This window comes from Girardinichthys multiradiatus, chromosome 5 (assembly GCF_021462225.1).
Source record: "Girardinichthys multiradiatus isolate DD_20200921_A chromosome 5, DD_fGirMul_XY1, whole genome shotgun sequence".
Classification (NCBI taxonomy): domain Eukaryota; kingdom Metazoa; phylum Chordata; class Actinopteri; order Cyprinodontiformes; family Goodeidae; genus Girardinichthys; species Girardinichthys multiradiatus.
Genome location: NC_061798.1, coordinates 14,647,134 through 14,673,570, shown reverse-complemented (window position 1 = coordinate 14,673,570; position 26,437 = coordinate 14,647,134). Strand labels below are relative to the sequence as shown.

Below are 26,437 nucleotides of genomic sequence, written 5' to 3'. Positions count from 1 at the left end.
ACAAACTTCATATAAATATATTTTTGTCCAGCAGAGAATGAGAAGCTGGCCAGAGTTGATGTGAAGATGGTTGATGCTAAATACAGGGCAATAATAAGGCAATAAACAATCTATTGCCAAAAACCACTGCAATAGATTACTAATTACTAATTAGGGGTGCACTGATTGCAGTTCTAGCCGATCACTGATAACTGATCTTTAAAAAGCCTGACCTGCCGTTTCCGATTTTGGCCGATACTGATTTTTTTTAATTTTTATAACTGACACTTTCATGTGTTATAAGGTTATTTATTATTACTATTAGGGGTGCACCGATCGAACGGCCAGCGAATACTAATACCTTATACTAATATATTTTAATCATCACATTTATTAAAGCAATAAATGTAACAAAATAAATCTGAGAACAAAATGAACCTGGAGTTTTAAGAGCAGAGGACCACTTTGCTGACTCAGTCCTTAAGACTCCGTTGAATAGTATAAATCAGTATCATGCAGTGACGGTTTTGAACTCTTCCACAGGCGTTGCGTTGTGTGCTCCTGAACAGCAGGCTGAGAAGCTGCTGTTATCCAGCTGGGGGTTACCGAAGCCTGTTCTAGAGCGCTACCAGAAACACGGAGTCACTCAGATGTTTGAATGGCAGGCTCAGTGCCTCACCGTTGGACATGTGCTGCATGGGGGAAACCTTGTGTACTCAGGTGAGGGTAGCAATATTTCTCTTCATTGTAACTCCCAGACCGTGGCACCGTTTTCTCATTTTATTTCGCCATATATTTGTTTTTAAATGAAGCACCCACCAGTGCTGGCAAAACTCTGGTTTCGGAGTTGCTGATCCTAAAGCGCGTGCTGGAGACGAAAAGAAAAGCACTTTTCATTCTGCCATTTGTTTCTGTGGCCAAAGAAAAGATGCATTACCTTCAGGTGAGGGGGAGAGAAAAAAAATGCATGCACGTTATTTTTTTCATATGGTATGTTTGTTTTTTCTGTTTTTGTGTTCAGATCTGACTTTATTTGTTTCTGTTACTCTGCAGAGCGTGTTTGAAGATGCTGGGGTTCGTGTGGAGGGCTACATGGGGAGCACTTCAGCTGCAGGAGGGTTCACCACACTGGATGTGGCTGTTTGCACCATAGAAAAAGCCAATTCTTTAATTAACAGACTGATTGAAGAAAATAATATGGGTCTCCTAGGTAATATATATATTATATGTAGCTTTAAAATATTAAAAGTCACGCAAACTGCAGATTTTCACCATGTTTAGAGTTTAATTCCTCAGCATACAATTATTTACTTGCAATTTAAATGTTACACTTTAAAGCATTAAAAGACATCAGTATTGATTCATAACTAAAAACAACAGGCTGAAACAAAGTACAAAGTCTCATTTTTGCAGGTCTAATTGTAGATATTCATCATCACAGGACACGACTTAATATTGAAATTAAATTAAAGGATGATTTTTTTTTTTATTCCGCAAGGCATAGTGGTGGTCGATGAGCTACATATGGTTGGAGATCCTGGAAGAGGATACCTGCTGGAACTGCTCTTAACCAAAATCCGCTATATCGCACAGAAGCAGAACACATCAGGGTCTGTGTCTTCCACTTTGTCTTTTTAAACCTTTTTCTTTATGTCCAGTTTTTAAGACTCTCATGTTAACTCGTCCTTCTACAGGTGTCTTGGAGAGGGCGTACAGATCATCGGTATGAGTGCAACTTTGCCAAATCTCTCTCTGCTGGCTAGTTGGTTGGGTGCAGATTTATACCAAACAGACTACAGGCCTGTACCCCTGCAAGAACATCTCAAAGTGGGATGTAACATATATAACAAGAGCCTTTCTGTGGTCCGACAGTTCGTCCCTGCTCTCAATATTAAGGTAACGTGGCTGGAATGGACGCTGCAATTTATAGAAGAAACTTTTTTCCAAAGGCAGTAGAACGTTTTGGACCGTTCAGATTGAATACCATAAACAACAGAATTGAGCACAAATGTTTCACATTTAATCAAAATAGCAAAGAGGAACATCAGATATTGTTAGTAGGAATATTGTTTTGTGAAATTCAGAGGAAGTGGTCTATTTATAATAACAATGTAAAAGTCGATCAGCCACTGACTGAAATCGGCATACTTTCCTCTGAACTGATATTTAAATCAGGAGGTCAAATGCTGACAAATTTGAATCTTTTATCAAAACTGAAAACTCCCAGCTTGTTTTCTGTCTGTAAACACATCAATGAGCAGCGTGTTCGAAGTTGAGTAAAAATCAGATTTTTAGGAACCTGGAAAATAAATGGAAACAATTTTATTTTAAATTTTCTGTTAGGTTTAAAACTGCTAGCGGTATCAAAGCAATTGTAGCACATTTAGTTTTTCTTTCATTGTTCATCTTGAAATAAAGTGTACATAAAGTGTTAAAGCTCATAGAACGAAAGTCGATATCTGCCTGTTAAAGCCTGATCTGTGTTTTGCTAGTTTTTACCTGTGCGACAGTACAATGTTGACACTTTTTTAACATGTTGGAAGGACTGAGACTACATGCTTTGATTCTGAAAGCAAGCATGCTTAACTGCTCGTCTCTTTCTGGCTTCGGTTGGCCAACCTTTCTTCTATAATAGAAAATGGTTTTAACACATTTGAGGCCTGCTAAATGGGCTGTTTAACCAAGGAGTCATGCTATTTTCATTCCCGTGCATTAAAAGCCCCTGGATGGATTTGAGACAACAGAAATAAACATATTGTTTGCTTATGTTTTCTAGAGTTAGCAGATTTACATGTTGAAATGTCAGTCAGTCATTTACTATACCCGCTTCTTCCGTAGTGGGTCGCGGGGAAGCTGGTGCCCATCTCCAGCAGTCTATGGGCTGGAGGCGGTGTACATCCTGTAAAGGTCGCCAGTTCATCGCAGGGCAAATGTATTTATTTATAATTGTTAATCATCTTTCTTATATTTAGAATTTTATCTTGTTAAACATCATGCCCTGATCTAAAGAAATTCAAGAACAACAAATACAAAGCATCACTGAAATCCTTCAGTGTGCAAAAAGTTACAAACCCATGTCTAAGGCACTGGAATGACTGGGGACCACAGTGAGAGTCATTATCCATAGATGGTGAAAACATGGAACAGCGGGGAACCTTCTGAATCATTTTCCACACAGTCTTTCTCAGAGTGGGGGTCATTTAGCCTTTTTCCTTTTTGCAACCAGCCTCTAGTCAATGAATTCTGTACCCAATTACATTGCTTCTCTGTAACCAATCACCATAATTAACTGTATGACACGCTAGCGAGCATTTACTTCTTTCACTCCAACAATTATACAAAATAATCACAGTTTTTTTTCAAGTTCTTTTTCAATTGACAATATACTAGATCACTACTAAGGTTAAACCATCATTTACAGCATCCAGTCAAATCACGCGGCATCCCAACTATTCTAGTAATAGAGGCAGTATTTGGTTGTTTTTAACTGTAAACCATTACATGCCGGTGCTCTTTTGACTCTTTTTAAAGGGTGATGACGATCACATTGTGAGCTTGTGTTATGAGACGGTGAGAGAAGGCCACTCCGTGCTGCTGTTCTGCCCCTCGAAAAACTGGTGTGAAAAGCTGGTCGATACCATTGCCAGAGCCTTCTTTAACCTCAGACATACAGGTATGATCTAAAAATAAAATAACCATGACACTATATTACCAATTACTGTGTGTTTTCATAGATAAAATAAGTCTGGGTCCTTTAAGAGTTTCTATGTGGCAGTGTGGATGTTTAACCCTTTTTCTTTAATTTGAGTTCAGTGTCCTTTACAAGTGGCAACTGTCAACATTTTTGGAGGGTATTCTGTTTCTTTCAGATCTTCGGGGTGAAGCTTTGCCTCAGCCATTGTGTCTAGATGCTGAGGGCTTAGTTGATGTAATCGCTCAGCTGAGGCGAACTCCAGCTGGTCTTGATCCCACCCTACAGCGCTCTGTCCCATGGGGGGTGGCCTTCCACCATGCCGGTGAACACTCAGTCCTTTACCAACACTGAAATGCAGCCTTTCTGTCTAGTGTGTTCCTAAGAAAGGTTTCACTCAGCAGGATTGACGTTTGATGAGCGGGATGTGCTGGAGGGAGCTTTTCGCCAGGGCTTGATCAGAGTTCTGGCCGCCACCTCCACCCTTTCATCAGGAGTAAATCTTCCGGCTCGCAGGGTCGTGATTCGAACTCCAACTTTTAACGGACGCTTGCTCGACCCGCTCACATACAAACAGATGGCTGGACGAGCTGGGAGAAAAGGAGTGGACACGACAGGTACTGGACAAAAAGTGGCAATAGAGAGAAGTTGACTGCCTCCTGTAATTTGATGCTATGGGGACTTGATGTGTCTTTTTTTATTAATACGTTTTTCTATTCTTTCCCTCTAGGCGAAAGTGTGCTTGTGTGTAAGCAGAACGAGCGTCAGAAGGGTATTAGTCTCCTTATGGGTGCTCTTCAGCCAATCAGCAGCTGCCTGGTGAGAAGGGAAGGTGAAGGTGTAACCACCAGCATGCTCCGAGCCATCCTGGAGGTATAAATAATCAGTCAGTCAGTCAGTCATTTTCTACCGCTTATTCCATAGTGGGTCGCGGGGGAGCTGGTGCCTATCTCCAGCAGTCTATGGGTATAAATAATATCAAACCTAATTTAAAACCAATAGATAATTCAAATATTTTCTCCTTATGTGATCACTATTGCATTTTTACAGTGACTCAACACTTCTGTTGAGTTATTTTAGACACATTCCCTTGTGAAATTATTCCTATTCCATAATTTTTTTCCTTATTTTGTCACATTAGAATAACAACCTTCAATGCATTTAATTTGGATATTTACCTAACAAACCAACACAAAGTTAAGCATATTGTGAAGTGTAAGCGAAAATGATACACAGTTTTTGATTTTATTTTTTTACAAATTAAAATTAGAGAAGTGTTGTGCATTTTATTCAGACCTAGAGGGTCTGTCTTTACCAGCTCTGCTCTTTTACAAACTGCAAAGCAAAACTGTGGCTTTTCCAAACTGCAAAGCAAGGTCTGATGACTCTCTTTTAACAGCGGCTTTCTTCTTGCCAGTGGTCAATAAAGGCCAGATTTGGAGAGTGCAGAACTTGTTGTCCTGTCAACAGATTCTCCCATCTGAGCTGTGGGTCTCCGCGGCTCCTCCAGGGTCACCATCGGCCTTTTGGCAGCTTCTCTGGTTATTGCTCGGCTTGGAAGGTTGGCAGCTGTGCCATACCCTTTCCTTTTTCAGATGATGGATTGAACAGAGCTCTTTGTTTAAAGCTTGGAGTATAGTTTATTGACTAATCCTGCTTTTAACTTCTCCGCAACTTTCTCCCTGACCTATCTCCTGTCTTCCTTGGTCTTCATGATGTTTGTTCACCAATGTTCTCTGACAAACCTTTAACGCTTTCACAGAACAGCTGGATTTATACTGAGATTAATTTACTCAGGTTGAATCTATTTACTGATTTCTAAAGGCCAAAGGTTGCACTAGATTTTAATTATGGGCATCAGAATAAATGAGCTGAATCCAAATGCACGCCACAATTTTCAGATTCTGTTTTGTGTTAGTCTATCAAATACAATCCTAATAAAATACACTGACGTCTAGGCTTGTAATGTGGACAGAAAACCTTATCTTCTTGTTTTTTATTGAAACCTTCTCCTGCCAGATTATTGTTGGAGGTGTCGCCAGCACTCCGCTGGATGTGAGGCTGTATGCGTCATGCTCCCTTTTAGCTGCCAGCATGAAAAGTGACAGCAAGAAAGCATCAAATGAACAAACCAGCAGTGGAGCTATCGAGGCTTGTGTTGAATGGCTGATGGAAAATGAATTTATCAGTATTCAAAAGGAAGAGCAAGGTAATGCCAAGGTTTATTTTTCTGATTTATGTCAAACTTATCCTTTACCTCACTGCTACATGTTGAGGAGATTCTCTAATTCCTCTAAAAAACTCATATTTTGAAGGTATGAAAATTTGTAGATTTTCAATTTTTTTTATTACATAGGTTGAACCTTATTGTTTTTTTAATTTTGCTGACCTTTCTTCTATTTCTATAATCAATGTTCTCAACTTTATGCTTCTTCATCTCCAGATGAGCAGTACTGTCCAACCCAACTTGGTGCTGCTACTCTTTCTTCATCCCTCTGTCCTCCAGAGGCTTTGGGAATTTTTGCAGATCTCCAGCGGGCCATGAAGGGATTTGTACTCGAAAATGATTTGCACATTCTCTATTTGGTACGCATGAAATCCCCTTATAGACAAAACCTAGGAGGGAATATACCTAGTCCTTCTACAAATTGTACTAAAATGTTAGACCCACGTTTCTTGTAAGCTAACAAAAAAGAGTTTTCTAAAGTCACAATCCCCGTGTCTAAATTTCCAGATTACTCCGCTGTTCGCCGAATGGACAACAATAGATTGGTATCAGTTTTTCTGCCTGTGGGAGCAGCTGCCATCATCGATGAAGAGGGTGGCAGAGCTGGTTGGTGTCCAGGAAGGCTTTCTTGCACGATCTGTCAGCGGCAAACTTGTTGCCAAGACAGAAAAGCAGCTCAGACAGATGGCCATCCATAAACGGTAAAGCACCTATTTAACCTCGCTGCAATATGTTTTATCATAACGATTCCATCATTTACTTCTCTTCATCACAAAAGCACTGCTTAAAGTAGCACCAGAATGTGTGCATATATACAGGTCCTTCTCAAAAAATTAGCATATTGTTATAAAGTTCATTATTTTCCATAATGTCATGATGAAAATGTAACATTCATATATTTTAGATTCATTGCACACTAACTGAACTATTTCAGGTCTTTTATTGTCTTAATACGGATGATTGTGGCATACAGCTCATGAAAACCCAAAATTCCTATCTCACAAAATTAGCATATCATTAAAAGGGTCTCTAAATGAGCTATGAACCTAATCATCTGAATCAACGAGTTAACTCTAAACACCTGCAAAAGATTCCTGAGGCCTTTAAAACTCCCAGCCTGGTTCATCACTCAAAACCCCAATCATGGGTAAGACTGCCGACCTGACTGCTGTCCAGGAGGCCACTATTGACACCCTCAAGCAAGAGGGTAAGACACAGAAAGACATTTCTGAACGAATAGGCTGTTCCCAGAGTGCTGTATCAAGGCACCTCAGTGGGAAGTCTGTGGGAAGGAAAAAGTGTGGCAGAAAACGCTGCACAACGAGAAGAGGTGACCGAACCCTGAGGAAGATTGTGGAGAAGGGCCGATTCCAGACCTTGGGGGACCTGCGGAAGTAGTGGACTGAGTCTGGAGTAGAAACATCCAGAGCCACCGTGCACAGGCGTGTGCAGGAAATGGGCTACAGGTGCCGCATTCCCCAGACCTGGGCTACAGAGAAGCAGCACTGGACTGTTGCTCAGTGGTCCAAAGTACTTTTTTCGGATGAAAGCAAATTCTGCATGTCATTCAGAAATCAAGGTGCCAGAGTCTGGAGGAAGACTGGGGAGAAGGAAATGCCAAGATGCCAGAAGTCCAGTGTCAAGTACCCACAGTCAGTGATGGTCTGGGGTGCCGTGTCAGCTGCTGGTGTTGGTCCACTGTGTTTTATCAAGGGCAGGGTCAATGCAGCTAGCTATCAGGAGATTTTGGAGCACTTCATGCTTCCATCTGCTGAAAAGCTTTATGGAGATGAAGATTTCATTTTTCAGCACGACCTGGCACCTGCTCACAGTGCCAAAACCACTGGTAAATGGTTTACTGACCATGGTATCACTGTGCTCAATTGGTCTGCCAACTCTCCTGACCTGAACCCCATAGAGAATCTGTGGGATATTGTGAAGAGAACGTTGAGAGACTCAAGACCCAACACTCTGGATGAGCTAAAGGCCGCTATCGAAGCATCCTGGGCCCCCATAAGACCTCAGCAGTGCCACAGGCTGATTGCCTCCATGCCACGCCACATTGAAGCAGTCATTTCTGCAAAAGTATTCCCGACCAAGTATCGAGTGCATAACTGTACATGATTATTTGAAGGTTGACGTTTTTTGTATTAAAAACACTTTTCTTTTATTGGTCGGATGAAATGTGCTAATTTTGTGAGATAGGAATTTTGGGTTTTCATGAGCTGTATGCCAAAATCATCCGTATTAAGACAATAAAAGACCTGAAATATTTCAGTTAGTGTGCAATGAATCTAAAATATATGAATGTTAAATTTTCATCATTACATTATAGAAAATAATGAACTTTATAACAATATGCTAATTTTTTGAGAAGGACCTGTATATGTGCAAATGGTGGATATAGTGCCATGAATTCTTTCACATCACAACCACGGGTTCACTGTACTTTATTGAGGTTGTATTAGGACCAATAAAAAGTAGTGTAAAATTGTGAAATGAGACATTTTTTAAGACTTTTTTTACAGATAAAATCTGAGAAGTGTTGTGTGCATTTGGATTCAGCCCCTTTTACACTGATAGCCTAAAATAAAATTCTGTGTGCTTTTGGAAATCCCTCATTTAGGGTGTATTCACACTTGCCACCTTTGGTCCGCTTTAAACGGACCAGAGTTCGTTTCCCCCCCTTGGTCCGGACCTTTTGTGCAGGTGTGAATACACTCAAGCGAACCCTGGTCTGGACCAAACAACCGGACCGAGACCCACTTTTTGAGGTGGTCTCGGTCCGCTTCCAAACAGACTCTGGTGCGGTTCGCTTATGGTCTGAATACAAACCGGCCCCGATCCAAACCAACTACAAAAAGCGTACGTTTCTTTGGACATAAAAAGCGGGTAGCAAAGGTGTGTGTTGTAAAGTAATCATACCTGATGAGCTGTGTGTTGCTTAGCAACGCTACTGGCTTGTTGCACGTAGAGAACGTCGGCGTTCAGGACGCATTCTCCGACGTGGTTCCAACATTATAAATGGAACATTTCAAAGTCTGTGTTGAATGAGCTGCTCTTCACCCTCACATTAATATTGCAGCTGTAGTAACGACACAAATATGCAGAACAGAGGTGCTGCACGCAGCACGTCTACAGATGTTTTCCTCCATTTCCGGGTCTGTGTTCTGTCCCGCCCCGTCATATCTGTCCAATGGGAGCCATGATCGTCACCCGCGTGGCTTTGTTTACAAGTAATAGTTCACTTGCAAAAAGTACAATGTGAAAACAAACCGCACCAACTGAAAAAAATAAAGTTCGCTTTTGGTGGTAAATAGAGTCCAGCTCTGCCTAATGCAATCCATCTGTTCTGTGAAGGGCTCAGAGGTTTGAACATTAGTGAAAAGCAGGACCATGAAGGCCAAGGAACACAGCAGACAGGTCAGAGATGAAGATGTGGAGAATTTTAAAGCAGGGTTAGGCCATGAATCGACATCACAAGCTTTGATTGTCTGACTGTTCAACCAACGCATCGAAAACTGAAAGTCTTTGACAGAACTACAAACCTATTCAGACATGGTCATCCACCTAAGCTGACAGGGCATGGAAGGAGATGATTAACCAGAGAAGCAGCCTACAGGCCCATGGTAACTCTGAAGGAGTTCACAAACTTTTTGACCTACAAGCAAAAATCAATTTGGCAGAAAACTAATGCTGTATATCACCCTGAAAATGCTTCGTAATGGGGAAACATGGCTGTGAAAAGTATTAAGGGACTGAATATTTTTGCCAGGCACTGTATATAAAATAATGGAAGCAATAACAAACATACCAGTCAGTTAGAAGGACCATTAGTACCTCTTTAATTGGACTGTTGTGTATGTCTGTGTTTCTAAGTTTTAAAACTATTTAATCAGAGATGACTTATAAAAATCCTACTAGAGTTCACTTTTTTCTCTTTTCTCAGGTTTTTCACAACTCTTGTTCTCCAGGATCTGGTCAGCGAGGTGCCTCTGGGAACGGTTGCCTCTAAGTACAACTGCAATCGAGGACAGCTGCAGTCTCTCCAGCAGTCTGCTTCCACATATGCAGGTACTTGCCTCAGAGCGTTGACATGTGGCTGTTGTCAACATCATGATTACTATATAAATATATGGCTTTGAACTGTGCATGAGGGCTTACTTTGAAGAGCAGATGACCAGAAACACTTTTGGATTATCCACACACGCTACGTCCAGTCACAGCCGTTTTGTAAGGTGACATAATCGCTGTTTTGCGGCTTTTATGGGAGAAGGTTTTTTTTTTGGTTTCTTACTTTTTCACAAGTCTATAGTTTGATGAAAAATAAACAAACATTTAATCCAAATACTTCATATATCTAAATTGTTGACTATTCTTCTAGACATCTTCTAGACTTTTACTGACTGACAGTCATTCTTGTTCCATTCGTGCTTTGAGTTGCTCACAGTTTGCTTGTTTCTGCTTTTACTCCTGATTTTTGGGAAACTGGCCACAGTTTCCTAATGGTGTGAGGAGATTCCTAGTCATAGGTGATTATAGACACATAGAGTGATAAATAATGCACAGATCATCACGAAATAGTGCACCATTGTTCATGGCAGTATTCTTGGGCGGCATAGTGAGTAAACCCACTCCATTGACGTGGATTGTGGGGACTCCTTTTGTCTCTTTGTAGTGCTCACCTTCTGTGGAAGAAATCTTGAATGGTTGGAAGGAAGCTTGATCAGAAAAAAAGGAATGTCACCAGTAATCAAACGCTAAACCATGTACTTCCTGCAGAAGTTCATCCTGTTATTGATGTCTTTTCTTAGATAGTTTTCTGATCTTTTGGTCACAAGGCCGTTGTCCAAACGTTTTTGCCTCACTATTCGTGCAGATGCACTTAATCCCACCTGCTGCTGATGTTGAGCAAGCTCTGCAACGGTGGCAACACAGTTCTTTAGTGCCGTCCTCAGGAGGTCCTGTTTGTGGGATCCAACCTGAAGCCTTCCTGCCTGACTGCGACTGAACATCTTACCTTGAATTTCTTGGTGATCTGTAAAACGTTTTTTCAAGTACCATTCACTTAGCATGAGTTTCTTTACATAAGAGGCCATTTTGATTTAAAGCAATGACGTTTGCATGCTTTTCTGACCATTGCTCACACACAAAAAAACAACAATTTCAAGAACGTTTGACTCTTTTCTTACTGTAATCAGTTTGCAAGTTAGGTTGATAAAGAGATTTCAGCTGTGTTATGTTACAGCTTCACCTGTTCTAATAACTGGCTTTGCTCAAATGATGTTTGCTGATCTTTTTGTGCCTAAATAGAAACACAGTGTAAATGGGTTTTTGTTACATTTCGTAGCTCCCTAACGAACCAGCAAATTAAATGCATCTGATCATTTTGAACAAGGCTCTAAAACTTAAAATCTAAAACCTCAAAACTTTAAGCTATGGCTGTTGACACAAAGCCAAATCTTTCCATGTCAGGAATACATTACGATCCACATGTACCTTAAATCTCATGTACAGTCTATTCAGTAAATCAGAAAATTGTTGAAAAGTTCATTTATTTCAGTAAATTTACTAAGTGAAACACATACATTTACAGACTTATGTTTTCAAGCTTTTAATTATGATGATTTTCTTCCTTACAGCTAATGGAAACAAAGCATTTAAAATTAGAACATTACGCCAGACCAATAAAAAAACTTTTTGATACGGAAATGTGGGCTTAATGAAAACAATGTTTAAAACCTGCTTAAAGTTTATTTTAAAAAGTCACTTTTAATCTGACGACCGAGCCTCATCAGAAAGCATTTGCCAATTTAATGAATAAGACTGTATATCATTTATGGTTACTCATTTAAAAACAGCGTGAATGCTAAAAGAAAGACAAGTAACAGTTTCACTGACAGGATACAACATGTTCACCTCAGAGTAAAACTCTCAGACCGCCTGTCATCTTTCAGGAATGGTAACCGTATTCTGCCGGCGTCTGGGCTGGCACAACATGGAGCTGCTGTTGTCTCAGTACCAGACCAGGCTGAGCTTTGGAGTCCAGCGGGAGCTCATCGATCTGGTCCGGGTTTCCCTCCTCAATGCAACGCGAGCCAGAGCGCTCTACGCCCAGGGTCTCTGCACTGTGGCCGAAGTAGCCCGGGCACCTGTTGCTGATGTGGAGAAAGCGTTGCGGAACGCAGTCCCATTCAAGAGGTAGATGTGGACTGGGTTTGATGTTTTCCAGAAAATGTTAGGTCATATTCAAAAATGCTGGTATTTTTCCTAAAAGAACAAATTGTGGTACAACACCTAATATTATTCTATTAAGAAACCAATCAAATCCCAACACCAAATATGCTCCATACCATATAAACAAGCTTCACTAAGTGAAACTGGGAATAAGATGTGTTATTTTACTGGGAAATGTCTGTAAATCTGAGAACAGATCAGATTTACCTAATCCATTTCACAACTTTAAATTCATTACAGCTTCATTAACAGCTGCAGTCATAGATTCAGAGGGCCGTTGAATTATTAAGACCTTGTCGTTTGAATCCTTTGTAATAGAAGAAGTTATCACATTTGTAATAATGTCATTTTCCTAAAACATTAAACATTCCAGCTTTTGCTAAAAAAGATAAGTACAGGGTAGTCAGAGGTTTACATACAGTTACTGTTGGCGTAAATGTCATAATTGGTTGGGTTGATTATGGAAGAAACAACTTGTTTTTTTTTTTAGAAGAATTGGGGAGCACTTGTACGGACTTCACAGGTTTTTTCTAATTTCGCTGGGTCCGAATTAAATATTCAGGGCCAAATAAACACATAAAACCTTAGCAAGTTACAGAGAAGCCATATACTTTTTGTTGTCATGATTAAATATCTGGCATACCTCCACCTGGATACATAACCACCATTCTTGGCAGAAATGGGGGAGCTCATTTAAACTGGTTTGTTTCCTTTTACGGACCCAAACCAGTTTGGATATGTTTGTGATCATTGCCCTGTTGGAGCCATGAGCTGTGTCCAAGTTCCAACCAGCTCTTTACTTGAGGGGAACTTGAAGAATTAGAAGGTAGTCTTTCTTGTACATTACTCCTCCCACTCCGTTTAGTGCCCAAAGGATCACTTGCAGCTTAACAGACCCTCAGCATGTTGCTACCACCACCGTGCTTGGCAGTTCTGTTCTTAGGTTGTTCTCTTACTTTTGGTGAAAAACAGCTAATGGTTTCCTTCATCTGATTATAAATATTTTCTGTGGATATCAGTCATGCTTGTGAGTGTTGATTTTGAACCAGAAGCTCCTTTGTTGATTAGAACCCTCTAAGTAAATCTGCTTCTCTGCGGAAAGGGACACTGGGGTTCTAACATCTTCCAGTTTATGGTGGTCTTGAGCTTTAGCGTTTTCTTAATTATTCTTAACATTTTAACCATGTTTCTTTCATCTGGTGGTGACAGTTTGATTCAGATGGGTAACATTTGGTCACACTGCAACAGGACAACCATCTAAAAGACACATTGGATTGGACTGAACAGAAAAGATTAAAACATTCCATTTCTGAAATTGCCCTCAACTCAGCCCATTTGAATTTTTTGGGACTGTATTTAATAGCTGGATTTGTGGCAGGAAACCAAATACTTTAAATGAAATGTACTATTTTACCAAGGGGTAGACGGTGGAGCACTGATGACTTGCAGCCAGAAGGTTCCAGGTTTGAATCCCGGCCTGGACCCTTTCCACATGAAGTTTGAATGTTCTGTAATTTTGACACCGCGTGGATTGAAGAACACCCACAAAATAATTCAAAGTTGTGTTTCCTGTTCTTGTTTTAAAAGTCATTGCAGCAGGGTTTGTATTATCAGGCCCCCCTGGATAAAGGATGCATAATTAGAAGCCTCAGATCAGAATGACATAACATGATAAGGTTCGATAGGCTTTACTGATGTTAAAAGAAACTTGCTGCCATAAAGTAAATCTGAGCACATAATAAAAATCAAACTAATTTATTTTTATTCTAACCTTTTATTAACATTAAGATTGAAATAAATTGCATCAGCATTATTATGACTGTTCTTGTTCACATTATGCAATCTGTTTCTTTATTATCAGCTCTAAGCGAGCTGTGGATGAGAGCGAGATGGAGGCGGCGGAGAGGCGAAACCTGCGCTGTGTGTGGGTCACCGGCGGGCGGGCTCTGACAGAACAGGAAGCAGCTGCTGAGATAGTTTCGGAGGCGAGGCTCCTCTTTAAAGAGGACCTGGCTCAGCTTGGAGTTCACTGGGATCCATCAACACTTCCTCCACAGGCTTCCGCTGAAAACAGCACTGATGATCACCCCAGTGGGGATTCAGATGCTTCGTCTGCCTCTCATGTCAGCCCACACCAATCACAAATAGACAGGACTAAAGAGCCTCAAACGGGAAAGCACAAGTGGAAGAGGAAAGTCAGCGAGAATCATGGAGAGGAGATTAGGACAGATGCACAAATAGGGAAAACGGTTGTTGGCGGGAAAGGTGTGTTAGAAGGAGAAGCAAAAAAGCAAGATATGATGGAACCCGATATCAGTGAAGTTTTAGTAAGATCTGAGGAAAGAATTAATCTAAAACCTAGCACACCGAGCCAAGATGATGCTGAACATCCAGAGATAAAAGAAGAGAACGGAGGGGCTGTAAAAGACGGGGAACGGTTGGGAGAAATCAAGACACAAGAAGAAGAGATGAGTAAAAGAAACAAATCAATTAGAAAAGTGAATCCGCATTATTCAAATCAGCCTGTTGCTGAAAGGGGTCTAACTCAAGAGTTGGCTGAGATTTTATCCAGCTCTCTCCCTCAGCTGCCCCCACAGTCTCTGCCCCCATCATCTCCAACCCCACCCCCAAGGTTCAGAGCCCCGATTTCCCACTTAATGCAACAACAAAGTGCTTCCACCAGCATAGCAAAAGGAAATTTTTCTACATCCCCTCTGGAGCCAGGTAGACTAAAGTACTCAGTTGCGTTAAGCAAAGTCCTCCAATCAATACAAACTGACAGGGGCCTGCAGAACCAGTTGGAGCCAGTGTCTGCTACTCATGTGCCCATAACTGTTCAAGAAAACTCAGATGATGTCACTACACCTACTCATGCAGATATGTCCAATTCTCCTCTCCTTGTTTCTCCTGCCTCTGCTCCTCTGTTCACTCCTGAGGCCAAACGAAGGAGAATCGAAGCCAGAGGGGTGGATACATTTTCATCTCCTGAGCTGTACGCAGGCAGTAAGGCTGATGAAGAGGCGCAGGGGGATGTGGAAGATAGAAGTTTCAGCGACAGCTTTGACTTGGACACTCAGACTGAGAGAATTATTGTTCAACAAACATTCACAGGTATAGCTGCAGTAACACATCGGGTGGTAGAGGTGCAGAGGGTACAACAGGAGGATTGGGTAAGAGGAGCTGAAGATGACAGAAGAAATGAAGCTGAAGGGCCTGAAATAGCTTCTCCCAAATTCAATGTTTCTGTAACAGAGAGTCAGATGGAGCTCATCCTTAACACTAACCACAAGGTAAGTGCTGGCATCATCTCCAATGATCTCCGGAAACCTTTTTTGTTTTACATCACAACCACAAACTTTATTTTGTTTCTATTTTATTGGGATTTTGGGTGATAGACCCACACACAATAGTTTATACCTGTGAAGTGGAAGGAAAATATATATTTTGTTTTATCTGATACCCCTAAATAAAGTCTAGTGACTTCAAAAGTCACATGATTAGTAATTAGAGTCCACCTGTGTTCAATTACTTTAGTCTTACAATAAAAACAGCTTTTCTGTGAAGGTCTCGGAGGTTAGTAGAGAACAAATAGCAAGAGTATGGCACAACAGCAGGAGATGAGGAGATGAGGAGAGCACTGACCAGAGAACTGACCAAGAGGCGCTGGAGGAGATGCACAGATCCAAAGTTCAGGTGGGGGAATCCGTTGACAGGACAGCTACAAATCTGGGCCCATATTGACTTTCAGACTTATGTGTAAATGCAAGTTATGAAAGGTTTTACGGGTAGGAATCACTCTTACTCCCTTGGTTATTTAAGACAGCTCCAGAGGTCTCTCAACTGGTTAGGAGTTGCCACTAGGGGCCAATGATGGTGCTGTGAAGACAGAGACGCATGTTCAGTGGCTTGTTCAAAAGCAATAAGAGACAAAATGAATATATATGTATATATACAGTACAGACCAAACACCTTCTCATTCAAAGAGTTTTCTTTATTTTCATGACTATGAATATCGTAGCTTCACAATGAAGGCATCAAAACTATGAATTAACGCATGTGGAATTAAATACTGAACAAAAAAGTGTGAAACAACTGAAAATATGTCTTATATTCTAGGTTCTTCAAAGTAGCCACCTTTTGCTTTGATTACTGCTCCGCACACTCTTGGTATTCTGTTGATGAGCTTCAAGAGGTAGTCACCTGAAATGGTTTTCAGTCAGTCAGGAAGGTCAGTCAGTCCAAATAATTGGGAAAACTTTGAATGTTTCCACAAGTGCAGTCGCAAAAACCATCAAGCGCTACAAAGAAACTGGCTCACATGAGGACCGCCCCAGGAAAGGAAGACCAAGAGTCACCTCTGCTGCAGACGATAAGTTCATCCGAGTCACCAGCCTCAGAAATCACAGGTTAACAGCAGCTCAGATTAGAGAACAGGTCAATGCCACACAGAGTTCTAGCTGCAGACACATCTCTAGAACAACTGTTAAGAGGAGACTGTGTAAATCAGGCCTTCATGGTAAAATAGCTGCTAGGAAACCACTGCTGAGGACAGACAACAAGCAGAAGAGACTTGTTTGGGCTAAAGAACAAAAGGAATGGACATTAGACCAGTGGAAATCTGTGCTTTGGTCTGATGAGTCCAAGTTTGAGATCTTTGGTTCCAACCACCGTGTCTTTGTGCGGCGCAGAAGAGGTGAACGGATTGACTCTACATGCCTGGTTCCCACAGTGAAGCACGGGGGAGGTGTGATGGTATGGGGGTGCTTTGCTGGTGACACTGTTGGGTATTTATTCAAAATTAAAGGCATACTGAACCAGCATGGCTACCACAGCATCTTGCAGCAGCATGCTATTCCATCCAGTTTGCGTTTAGTTGGACCATCATTTATTTTTCAACAGGACAATGACCCCAAACACACCTCCAGGCTGTGTAAGGGCTATTTGACCAAGAAGGAGAGTGATGGGGTGCTGCGCCAGATGACCTGGCCTCCACAGTCACCGGACCTGAACCCAATCGAGATGGTTTGGGGTGAGCTGGACCGCAGAGTGAAGGAAAAAGGGCCAACAAGTGCTAAGCATCTCTGGGAACTCCTTCAAGACTGTTGGAAAACCATTTCAGGTGACTACCTCTTGAAGCTCATCAACAGAATGCCAAGAGTGTGTGGAGCAGTAATCAAAGCAAAAGGTGGCTACTTTGAAGAACCTTGAATATAAGACATATTTTCAGATGTTTCACACTTTTTTGTTCAGTATATAATTCCACATGTGTTAATTCATAGTTTTGATGCCTTCAGTGTGAAGCTACAATATTCATAGTCATGAAAATAAAGAAAACTCTTTGTGTCCAAACCTTTGGTCTGTATTGTATATATATATATACAGGTCCTTCTCAAAATATTAGCATATTGTGATAAAGTTCATTATTTTCCATAATGTCATGATGAAAATGTAACATTCATATATTTTAGATTCATTGCACACTAACTGAAATATTTCAGGTCTTTTATTGTCTTAATACGGATGATTTTGGCATACAGCTCATGAAAACCCAAAATTCCTATCTCACAAAATTAGCATATTTCATCCGACCAATAAAAGAAAAGTGTTTTTAATACAAAAAACATCAACCTTCAAATAATCATGTACAGTTATGCACTCAATACTTGGTCGGGAATCCTTTTGCAGAAATGACTGCTTCAATGCGGCGTGGCATGGAGGCAATCAGCCTGTGGCACTGCTGAGGTCTTATGGAGGCCCAGGATGCTTCGATAGCGGCCTTTAGCTCATCCAGAGTGTTGGGTCTTGAGTCTCTCAACGTTCTCTTCACAATATCCCACAGATTCTCTATGGGGTTCAGGTCAGGAGAGTTGGCAGGCCAATTGAGCACAGTGATACCATGGTCAGTAAACCATTACCAGTGGTTTTGGCACTGTGAGCAGGTGCCAGGTCGTGCTGAAAAATGAAATCTTCATCTCCATAAAACTTTTCAGCAGATGGAAGCATGAAGTGCTCCAAAATCTCCTGATAGCTAGCTGCATTGACCCTGCCCTTGATAAAACACAGTGGACCAACACCAGCAGCTGACACGGCACCCCAGACCATCACTGACTGTGGGTACTTGACACTGGACTTCTGGCATTTTGGCATTTCCTTCTCCCCAGTCTTCCTCCAGACTCTGGCACCTTGATTTCCGAATGACATGCAGAATTTGCTTTCATCCGAAAAAAGTACTTTGGACCACTGAGCAACAGTCCAGTGCTGCTTCTCTGTAGCCCAGGTCAGGCACTTCTGCCGCTGTTTCTGGTTCAAAAGTGGCTTGACCTGGGGAATGCGGCACCTGTAGCCCATTTCCTGCACACGCCTGTGCACGGTGGCTCTGGATGTTTCTACTCCAGACTCAGTCCAGTGCTTCCGCAGGTCCCCCAAGGTCTGGAATCGGCCCTTCTCCACAATCTTCCTCAGGGTCCGGTCACCTCTTCTCATTGTGCAGCGTTTTCTGACACACTTTTTCCTTCCCACAGACTTCCCACTGAGGTGCATTGATACAGCACTCTGGGAACAGCCTATTGGTTCAGAAATTTCTTTCTGTGTCTTACCCTCTTGCTTGAGGGTGTCAATAGTGGCCTTCTGGACAGCAGTCAGGTCGGCAGTCTTACCCATGATTGGGGTTTTGAGTGATGAACCAGGCTGGGAGTTTTAAAGGCCTCAGGAATCTTTTGCAGGTGTTTAGAGTTAACTCGTTGATTCAGATGATTAGGTTCATAGCTCGTTTAGAGACCCTTTTAATGATATGCTAATTTTGTGAGATAGGAATTTTGGGTTTTCATGAGCTGTATGCCAAAATCATCCGTATTAAGACAATAAAAGACCTGAAATATTTCAGTTAGTGTGCAATGAATCTAAAATATATTAATGTTAAATTTTCATCATGACATTATGGAAAATAATGAACTTTATCACAATATGCTAATATTTTGAGAAGGACCTGTATATATATCGTTTCTTGGTTGGAACACAGGTAATGGCTGGTCTTTCATTTACTACATGAATATACTGGATTATTTCAGACATTCTTCATAAAAAAACAGATAAAACGTTATTGTATTAAATGTGAAGTTATGTTAAGATTTTTTATTATCTTGCATTTCTTTGAACATACAGCCGGAGCTTCAAGGGATTGGTTTATATCGAAGTATATTTATCTGGGAGAATGGCCCAGTCAAAGTCCGCTCTGAAATCCATATAAGAATCTGTGGCAAGGCTTGGAAATTGGTGTTGACAGATGCTCTCCATCCATACTGACGGAGCAAAAAATTGGGCAGATTTGTTTAGTCTCTTGATGTGCATGGTTGGAGAAATGATGCCTTTAAAGACATGCAGCATTAATTTTAGCGAGAAGTGGTCTATAAAGTATTCACTCAGGAAGGGTGAATACAACTCACTTTTCAGGTTTATATTTCTAGAAAGACAATTATCTTATATATTTTTTTTCTTCTATGTTACAACTTTGCACTACTTTTTGTTGGTCTATCACATAAAATCCCCATAAAATACATAAGTTTGTGGTTAGTGTGAATACGTTTGACTATAAGCATTTCTGAGCTTCTTTAAAAGTACCATATATGGTGCTGTCTTTCACAGATATCTCCCAGTCCAGCTGGAAGAGGGAAACACCAAGGTAAAGATGAAAACACACGTGACAATAGGCTCCCTGACAATAACGAGGCTGCAGCAGAGAGTCCAAACAGAAGCAGCAGCTTCCTGTTCGACAGCATGTACGACAGCCCTCTCCTGGACGCTCTGCAACCAAACCAGATACCTAAACCAGGAGATGAAGAAGAATCAGTTGGCCCCTGGCCTGCTGCTTCAGCCCAGCAGAGACGACGCAGCGAGCTTCTCGCCAACCAGGAGGCGGAAGAGCAGGAGGCAGACCAGTGGGGCAAGTCCTTCTTCAATCTGTCTGAGTGGGGGGACTCGCTCTTGGTGGGTGAACACTTTCTGGAGAGGCAGAGTTTGCTGAGACACGCAGAGAGAACTGAAGAAAACCAAGAGCGGCAGCAACCCAACAAAGTCCCCGTGATAAAATCACAAAATGAGTCTGACAAGAAGAAAGCTGGCAATGACCAGTCTTGTAATCAAAATGATAAACCATCTACTGCTAAATATTTCGATGAGGGCAGAACAGCACAACAGGTTGATAATAAAACAAATGAAGAGAATTCAAAACTTGAGGAAAATTATGATTGTGAACACCCACATTTCCAAACTTCCCCTAAAAGTGCTTTTTATTGCAGCCCTGGGTTACAGGAAATCTTCGACCGCTGGCCTAGTATGTCAGACCAGCCAGGCTCCACAAACTCCCAAACACAAGCTGCTGCAGCTGCTACAGGCACAACAGATGCTTCAGAGTGTCCCCAGCCAGTGACACAACTAGGCAGAAAGGGTGGAAAGTCTCAACAACGTGATTCTCCTCAAAGGGTACAACTTTCAGAGAGACCAGGTTCTGCCGGTGACCTTATTCCTCCAACTCAGGAAACGCCCCCGGTCACACCAAGAGTAAAACTGACCACCTCCTCTGTCCACTCACCTGTCGTCACTCACCCTCTTAAACAGTCGACCCCCTCAAACCGTCTTCCAGACTGTGCCACATCCCACACAGGAAATAATCACTTAATAGCAGGTGTTTCATTTTTTGATAGTAGAAAGCAGAAGAACACACTGACTGCCCAGAGCCTCTTCCTCCCCCCAGAGAGTGCTGCTTGTCCACCGTCCCCCCAACCTAAGCCTCCATCTGACACAGAGTCCTCGGTGAGTCCTGAAGGCTTCACTCTCCAGCTGTCCCAGGATGCCTCACTATGCTGCAGCAACTCTGGGAGCTTCTCCATCATCGACGTGGCGAGCAACAGGCGTCTTTTTGCTACTTTTATTAAAGAATGGAAAACAAAAGAGCGGTTCTCTATCGCTTTGGCCTGCGAGAAGATAGAGCACGGGCAGCGGCCTGAGGATGAAATTGGAGGGAAACATAAGAGAGGTGAAGAAGACGTTGAAGAAAATGTTTGAGCTTCTCTCATAACCTTTGTGTATTGCAACATCTCTGTGTATTCTTTCTGTGCAGCATCAGCAGCTCATCCAAAGCTTGGTGGTTTTCCAGTAAGAGACGACGAAGGCCTTACTTTGATTGGACTATCTGTCTGCTGGGGAGCCAGAGATGCATACTATATTTCTCTGCAGCAGGAGCAGAGCAAAGGTATTGATAAAAAACAGGTGTTGATAGAAGAATCCACCTTTTAATATGTTTCCATAGCTCAACCTGTCTGATCCCCATCAGGTCTGAGCTCCAGTTTGGCTCCTCCTCCGCTCGATGATGCTCTGCCAGTAAGGGACAGGCTGGAGCAGGTGAAGGTCTGCCTAAAGGGACAACCGACTGGTCTCAAGAGCCGGACGGTTAGCGTCTATGACATCATCAAGGTGTACAAGAGGCTGGTACTAAGCTGTGGCATCAGCTTGGAGGGAAGTTATGAAGATCCAAAGGTGAAAGAAGCGAAAAATTAAATGTGCTTTTATTAGGATGTTAAGTGATACACAGTGGTCAGTAATTGTGAAGTTAAAGGAAAATGTCACATGGCTGGAGAGATTTTGATCTCATCTGACCAGAGCAACTTCTTCCTCATTTTTGCAAACTGTGTTTGCAAATTGTTTTTTTTTCGATGGCATTTATCACGCCACGTTTCCATACAGTCTATATTTGTGGAATAACAGTTAACCTACCAGCAGATTCTCCCACCTGAGCTGTGGGTCTCTGCAGCTCCTCTGGATTCACCATGGGTCTCATGGCTGGTTCTCTGATTAATGATCTCAGCTTGTCAGTTTAGGTGGACAGCCATATCTTGGTAGGTTTGCAGCTGTGCCATACTTCTTCCTATCAGAGCAAAGTGGGGTAAATACAAGAATCCTAAAAATCCTAACAAAGCAAGTTTGTGGTTGTAACATAACAAAATATGCAGAAGTTCAATGGGCATGAAGACATCTGCAAAGTTCTGTTGGTACACTCTTTGCGTCTCTTTGCACATATAGTCAGGTAAAAATAGTCAATATCATAGACATTTGACACATATGGACTAGCTCTTTTAAATGCTTTTTTAGAAAACTAATCCATGAATCAATAAACTGATATATTTCAACCATCAACCTTTCCCACTGTGCTGTTCCAGTGTTCTCCAGGACTTGATCATTTTTTAGAATCTTTGGAATAATAATTACCGAGTATTAAAAAAAATGGGATCAAGAGTACAGGAAAATGTGAAAACTCATGCAGATGTCCACCACAGGTTGCCTGCTGGCTGCTGGACCCTGGCTGTGAGGAGCGAACTCTTCCCAACATGGTGACTGTCTATTGTCCTGAAGAATTACCTCTTCTGGACGGTCTTGGGAACGCACATTCACACTGTCCTCGAGTCAGGGCAGCGACAAAGAGCGTGCTCATACACACTGTGATGAACCATCTCTCTGGCCTGCTGGAGCAACATGGCACACTAGGTATAAATACTGGATCTCTGAAAGGTCTGTGGTGAAAATGGGGTGTTCAGAGGTGGTTTCAGTAATATCATATGACTCTGTCAGATATATTTAGGAGAATAGAGATGCCTTCCCAGGTCTGTCTGGCTCTGTTGGAACTGAATGGAGTTGGCTTCAGCGTGGAGGAGTGTGAGAGACAAAAGCATGTGATGCAGGCCAAACTGTCAGTGCTGGAAGCTGAGGCTTACAGCCTGGCCGGACACAGCTTCTCCCTCACAAGTGCTGACGATGTAGCACAGGTCCAACTCTTCTCTTTCCCAGATTCTTTTTTATTTAGTAGAATACAACGCAGAATAAAACCACTTAGAATATTACAACGTGCGCGTGTGTGTGTGTTTGCTTACCTTCACATTATAGGTGTTGTTTTTGGAGCTCCATCTGCCTCCAAACAGTGATGTAGGTGGACCAAGAAATAAGAAGACTCTGGGTTACACCAGGAAAGGCGGCGGCAGAGTGCGACTTGGGAAGCATTTCAGCACCACCAAGGTGCAGCCATTTAGCATTCAACAAAACAGTCTCTGTAGCCATATCTAATAATCCTTTTTGTCCTTAAAATTGAACCAAAAGGGAAATTAATGGATGTAGGAATATTCATCTAAAGTGACAAACAGTAGCAGTGTTGAATCAGATTTAGTCTAGCATTTTATGTAGCCCGTACATCTTAGAGCTAAAATACTGATTTCCTTTGTCAGGACGTTCTGGAGAAACTTCGATCACTGCACCCTTTGCCAGGTGTGATCCTGGAGTGGCGGCGAATTACTAACGCCTTGACGAAAGTGGTGTTCCCCCTGCAGAGAGAGAAGCAATATCACCCTATACTGAATATGAACAGAATATACCCCATCGCACAGACCCACACAGCTACAGGTAAAACACAGGATACTATATCTACAAGGGTTCAACAAAGCCAGTGCGTTCAATCTGGTTATTGAATTACAGTTTTATTCAGCTAACCAATGGATTTGATCAGACTCATCCTATGTTTAGGTAGAGTGAGCTTCACTGAGCCGAACATCCAGAATGTCCCCAAAGACTTTGACATTTACATGCCGACTGTGGTAGGAGAGAGCCCTCCTTCCCAAGGCGACCTCCAGATGCCCAACAAACCGGGGTAGGTGCACTCTGGGTCAGAGGTCACAGCTCGTCATGCACAGTGATTTACAAAAGTATTCATTCTTTTTCAGATTTTGTCACATTATAAAACAAAACCTTCATGTATCAACACAGTGTGTGGCTTGCATATATACTCAGCCATCAGTCCCTTGAATAGACCCTTTAATAACAATCTGCGCAACCATTTGCCTTCAGAAAGCACCCATTTGTAAATAGTCTGCTTGTGTATATATGCATCTGTTATCTCTTGTTAAAAGACAGTCATATGACGTCTCATTTTCAGTTTGCCACCAGTCATGTAGGGGTCATGTGGAACAAGGTGCTCTGCTTTGTGGCCTACATGCAAATTGCTGTGTGACACTAAACTATCACCTTGAGCACACCATCCTCATGGTGAAACACGGTGGTGGCAGCATCACAGTGTGGAGATGCTTCTCTTCAGCAGAGACAGGGAAGATTATGGAGAGTAAATGAATAGATGGACGGAGCTAAACCCAGGGTGATATGGGAAGAAAATCTGTTAAGACGCTGCAGAGCCAGAGCTACAGTGGAATGGTTTCAATCATTGCATATCCATGTGTTAGAATGGCCCAGTCAAAGCCTGGACCTAGATCCATTTGAGACCACCACTTATGATCGGATTGCCTCTGTTCCCTCTGAAAATAAACCTATTTTGTAGATAGTAGTCCTGGAGAAAAAAGCCACATTTGTCTGTTTTATGCAAATTTTTATTTTATATACTTGGTTATGTTTTAGTTATTTTACCCTTCATATTATTTTCAATCATGTAAAATATAAGTTTCTTTCAGTCAAATAAAACAGCGTTGTCATGTTTTTCCTAAGGTTTAAAAAGCTTTGCGATAGTTTCACATGCTGCCGTAGAAGATGGATTGAACCAGATTTCCCGAGTTTTATTTTACGTTGACTGTGACAGGAGTAAAGACGGTCAAAGTAAAGTAGAATTTACTGGCTGTGGCTTATCTGTTGTTATGCTGTTGTTACAGAAAGAGGAGAAACTCTGTGGCTCCACCTCCTACAGCTACACCTGCAGAACCAGGCCCCGCCTTCTCTGTCAGCATGAGACATGCATTTATTCCTTTTTCAGGTTTAAATCATCATACTGTGTTTTTTTGGCACATGTTTAGACATTTTTACCAGTAGTTTCAAACCTAATCATCCATGTTTTCCTGTATTAAACTGTAGGTGGAATGATATTGGCAGCCGATTACTCTCAGCTGGAACTGAGAGTGCTGGCTCACCTGTCGAAGGATCAGCGCCTCCTGCAGGTCAGTGGTGTAGAAAAACATTATAATAATTTCATTTGGTAACAAAAATAACTTGTTGATACTCATTGTGCATTCACAAGGTGCTAAATGGAGGAGCAGATGTGTTTCGTTGCATTGCTGCTGAGTGGAAAAGCGTTGACCCGGAGTCTGTGCAGGACGGCCTCAGACAACAGGCAAAACAGGTCAGGATAGGGAGGATAGCAGATTTGGACATATGAGGATGTATTTTATGACCTTTCCTGGGCGTACGCTCTCTTTCCTGACAGATTTGCTACGGCATCATCTATGGAATGGGAGCAAAGTCACTTGGGGAGCAAATGGGAGTAGAGGAGAATGATGCTGCCTGCTACATCGAAAGTTTCAAAGCAAGATACAAAGGTATAGATACATCTGCAATACTAGTAAATAGCCAAAGGCCAAGAACCACTTCAGACTACAAGCTTGTATAAGTTCATTACCTACAGTACACTTAATATTTGGGTGATAATGACCTTCTAGTACAATCCAACTCGGTTGATTTGATTTTCATAATTAATATGAGACAAAAAAAACAATATTTTAGAACCTTATTTGATGTGGCTGGACATAGCTCTTAATCCATTTTAAACACATCAGAAATGAACAGGCTAAGTTTATTGTATGTTGGTATTTTACCAATATTGTCTTGTTGCAGCACCCAACCTTGTCCAAATTTCACTCATCCAAGGCGTTGAATTTAGGTGAAGTAAAAGAAAAAAATGGTCTTAGTCCTCATTTCATTATTCCATCCAAGTTGTGTAATCCACCTGTACCTTCAGTAGCAAAACAGCCCCACAGCATAATGCTACTGCTGCCATGCTTCCAAGCTTGGTTATTTACAGTGTTATTTGAAAGCCTCGTCTTTATTCCTTTAAACAATTTCCTTTTTCTTGTTTGACCATTAAAAATACTGTGCACCTAATTCCTGGTTTTATAAATCACGGAAGTTGACTTCTGACTGCAACAGTAAGCTGTTGCATAGGTGCTTACCTGTGGCTGATCCCAGTTGTTGCTGCATTGACCCATGTGAGAATAAACTGTTCATACCGGATTTTGACTTAAAGTAATCTCTAAATTAACCTTCCGTCTTTAACAGACTGGAAGTAATATTAATGTTTTCAAGCAGCCCCACCAGAGTCCTGGCCCAAATCTGAGCTAAAGATTAGGGTGATGGCGAGGAGTCTCGAAGCTCATCATCAAAGATAAACCATCAAAACATTGGTCAGCAATTAGAAGAAGCCTTTGATTGCTGTAATGCAAATAATTATTTTCCCATTGATTATTGATAAGGGTATAAATAATTTGACATTC

General features: G+C 41.7%; 1 protein-coding gene across 1 annotated transcript in view; it reads left to right on the top strand.

Moving 5' to 3' along the window:
• Positions 1 to 26,437, top strand: part of polq (polymerase (DNA directed), theta) — a 29,588-nt gene that overhangs the window by 2,041 nt on the left and 1,110 nt on the right. Inside the window, exons 5-31 of the mRNA XM_047365943.1 lie at positions 523 to 699; positions 792 to 922; positions 1,033 to 1,189; positions 1,478 to 1,589; positions 1,674 to 1,875; positions 3,511 to 3,652; positions 3,849 to 3,995; positions 4,075 to 4,287; positions 4,401 to 4,543; positions 5,690 to 5,879; positions 6,114 to 6,256; positions 6,405 to 6,598; positions 9,847 to 9,971; positions 11,855 to 12,098; positions 13,996 to 15,424; positions 19,776 to 21,165; positions 21,250 to 21,381; positions 21,463 to 21,665; positions 22,463 to 22,670; positions 22,755 to 22,948; positions 23,067 to 23,195; positions 23,402 to 23,576; positions 23,697 to 23,820; positions 24,827 to 24,927; positions 25,026 to 25,108; positions 25,189 to 25,290; positions 25,375 to 25,486. Coding sequence (XP_047221899.1) covers positions 523 to 699; positions 792 to 922; positions 1,033 to 1,189; positions 1,478 to 1,589; positions 1,674 to 1,875; positions 3,511 to 3,652; positions 3,849 to 3,995; positions 4,075 to 4,287; positions 4,401 to 4,543; positions 5,690 to 5,879; positions 6,114 to 6,256; positions 6,405 to 6,598; positions 9,847 to 9,971; positions 11,855 to 12,098; positions 13,996 to 15,424; positions 19,776 to 21,165; positions 21,250 to 21,381; positions 21,463 to 21,665; positions 22,463 to 22,670; positions 22,755 to 22,948; positions 23,067 to 23,195; positions 23,402 to 23,576; positions 23,697 to 23,820; positions 24,827 to 24,927; positions 25,026 to 25,108; positions 25,189 to 25,290; positions 25,375 to 25,486 — 6,702 coding nt within the window. The remainder of the gene's footprint in view (positions 1 to 522; positions 700 to 791; positions 923 to 1,032; positions 1,190 to 1,477; positions 1,590 to 1,673; positions 1,876 to 3,510; positions 3,653 to 3,848; positions 3,996 to 4,074; positions 4,288 to 4,400; positions 4,544 to 5,689; positions 5,880 to 6,113; positions 6,257 to 6,404; positions 6,599 to 9,846; positions 9,972 to 11,854; positions 12,099 to 13,995; positions 15,425 to 19,775; positions 21,166 to 21,249; positions 21,382 to 21,462; positions 21,666 to 22,462; positions 22,671 to 22,754; positions 22,949 to 23,066; positions 23,196 to 23,401; positions 23,577 to 23,696; positions 23,821 to 24,826; positions 24,928 to 25,025; positions 25,109 to 25,188; positions 25,291 to 25,374; positions 25,487 to 26,437) is intronic.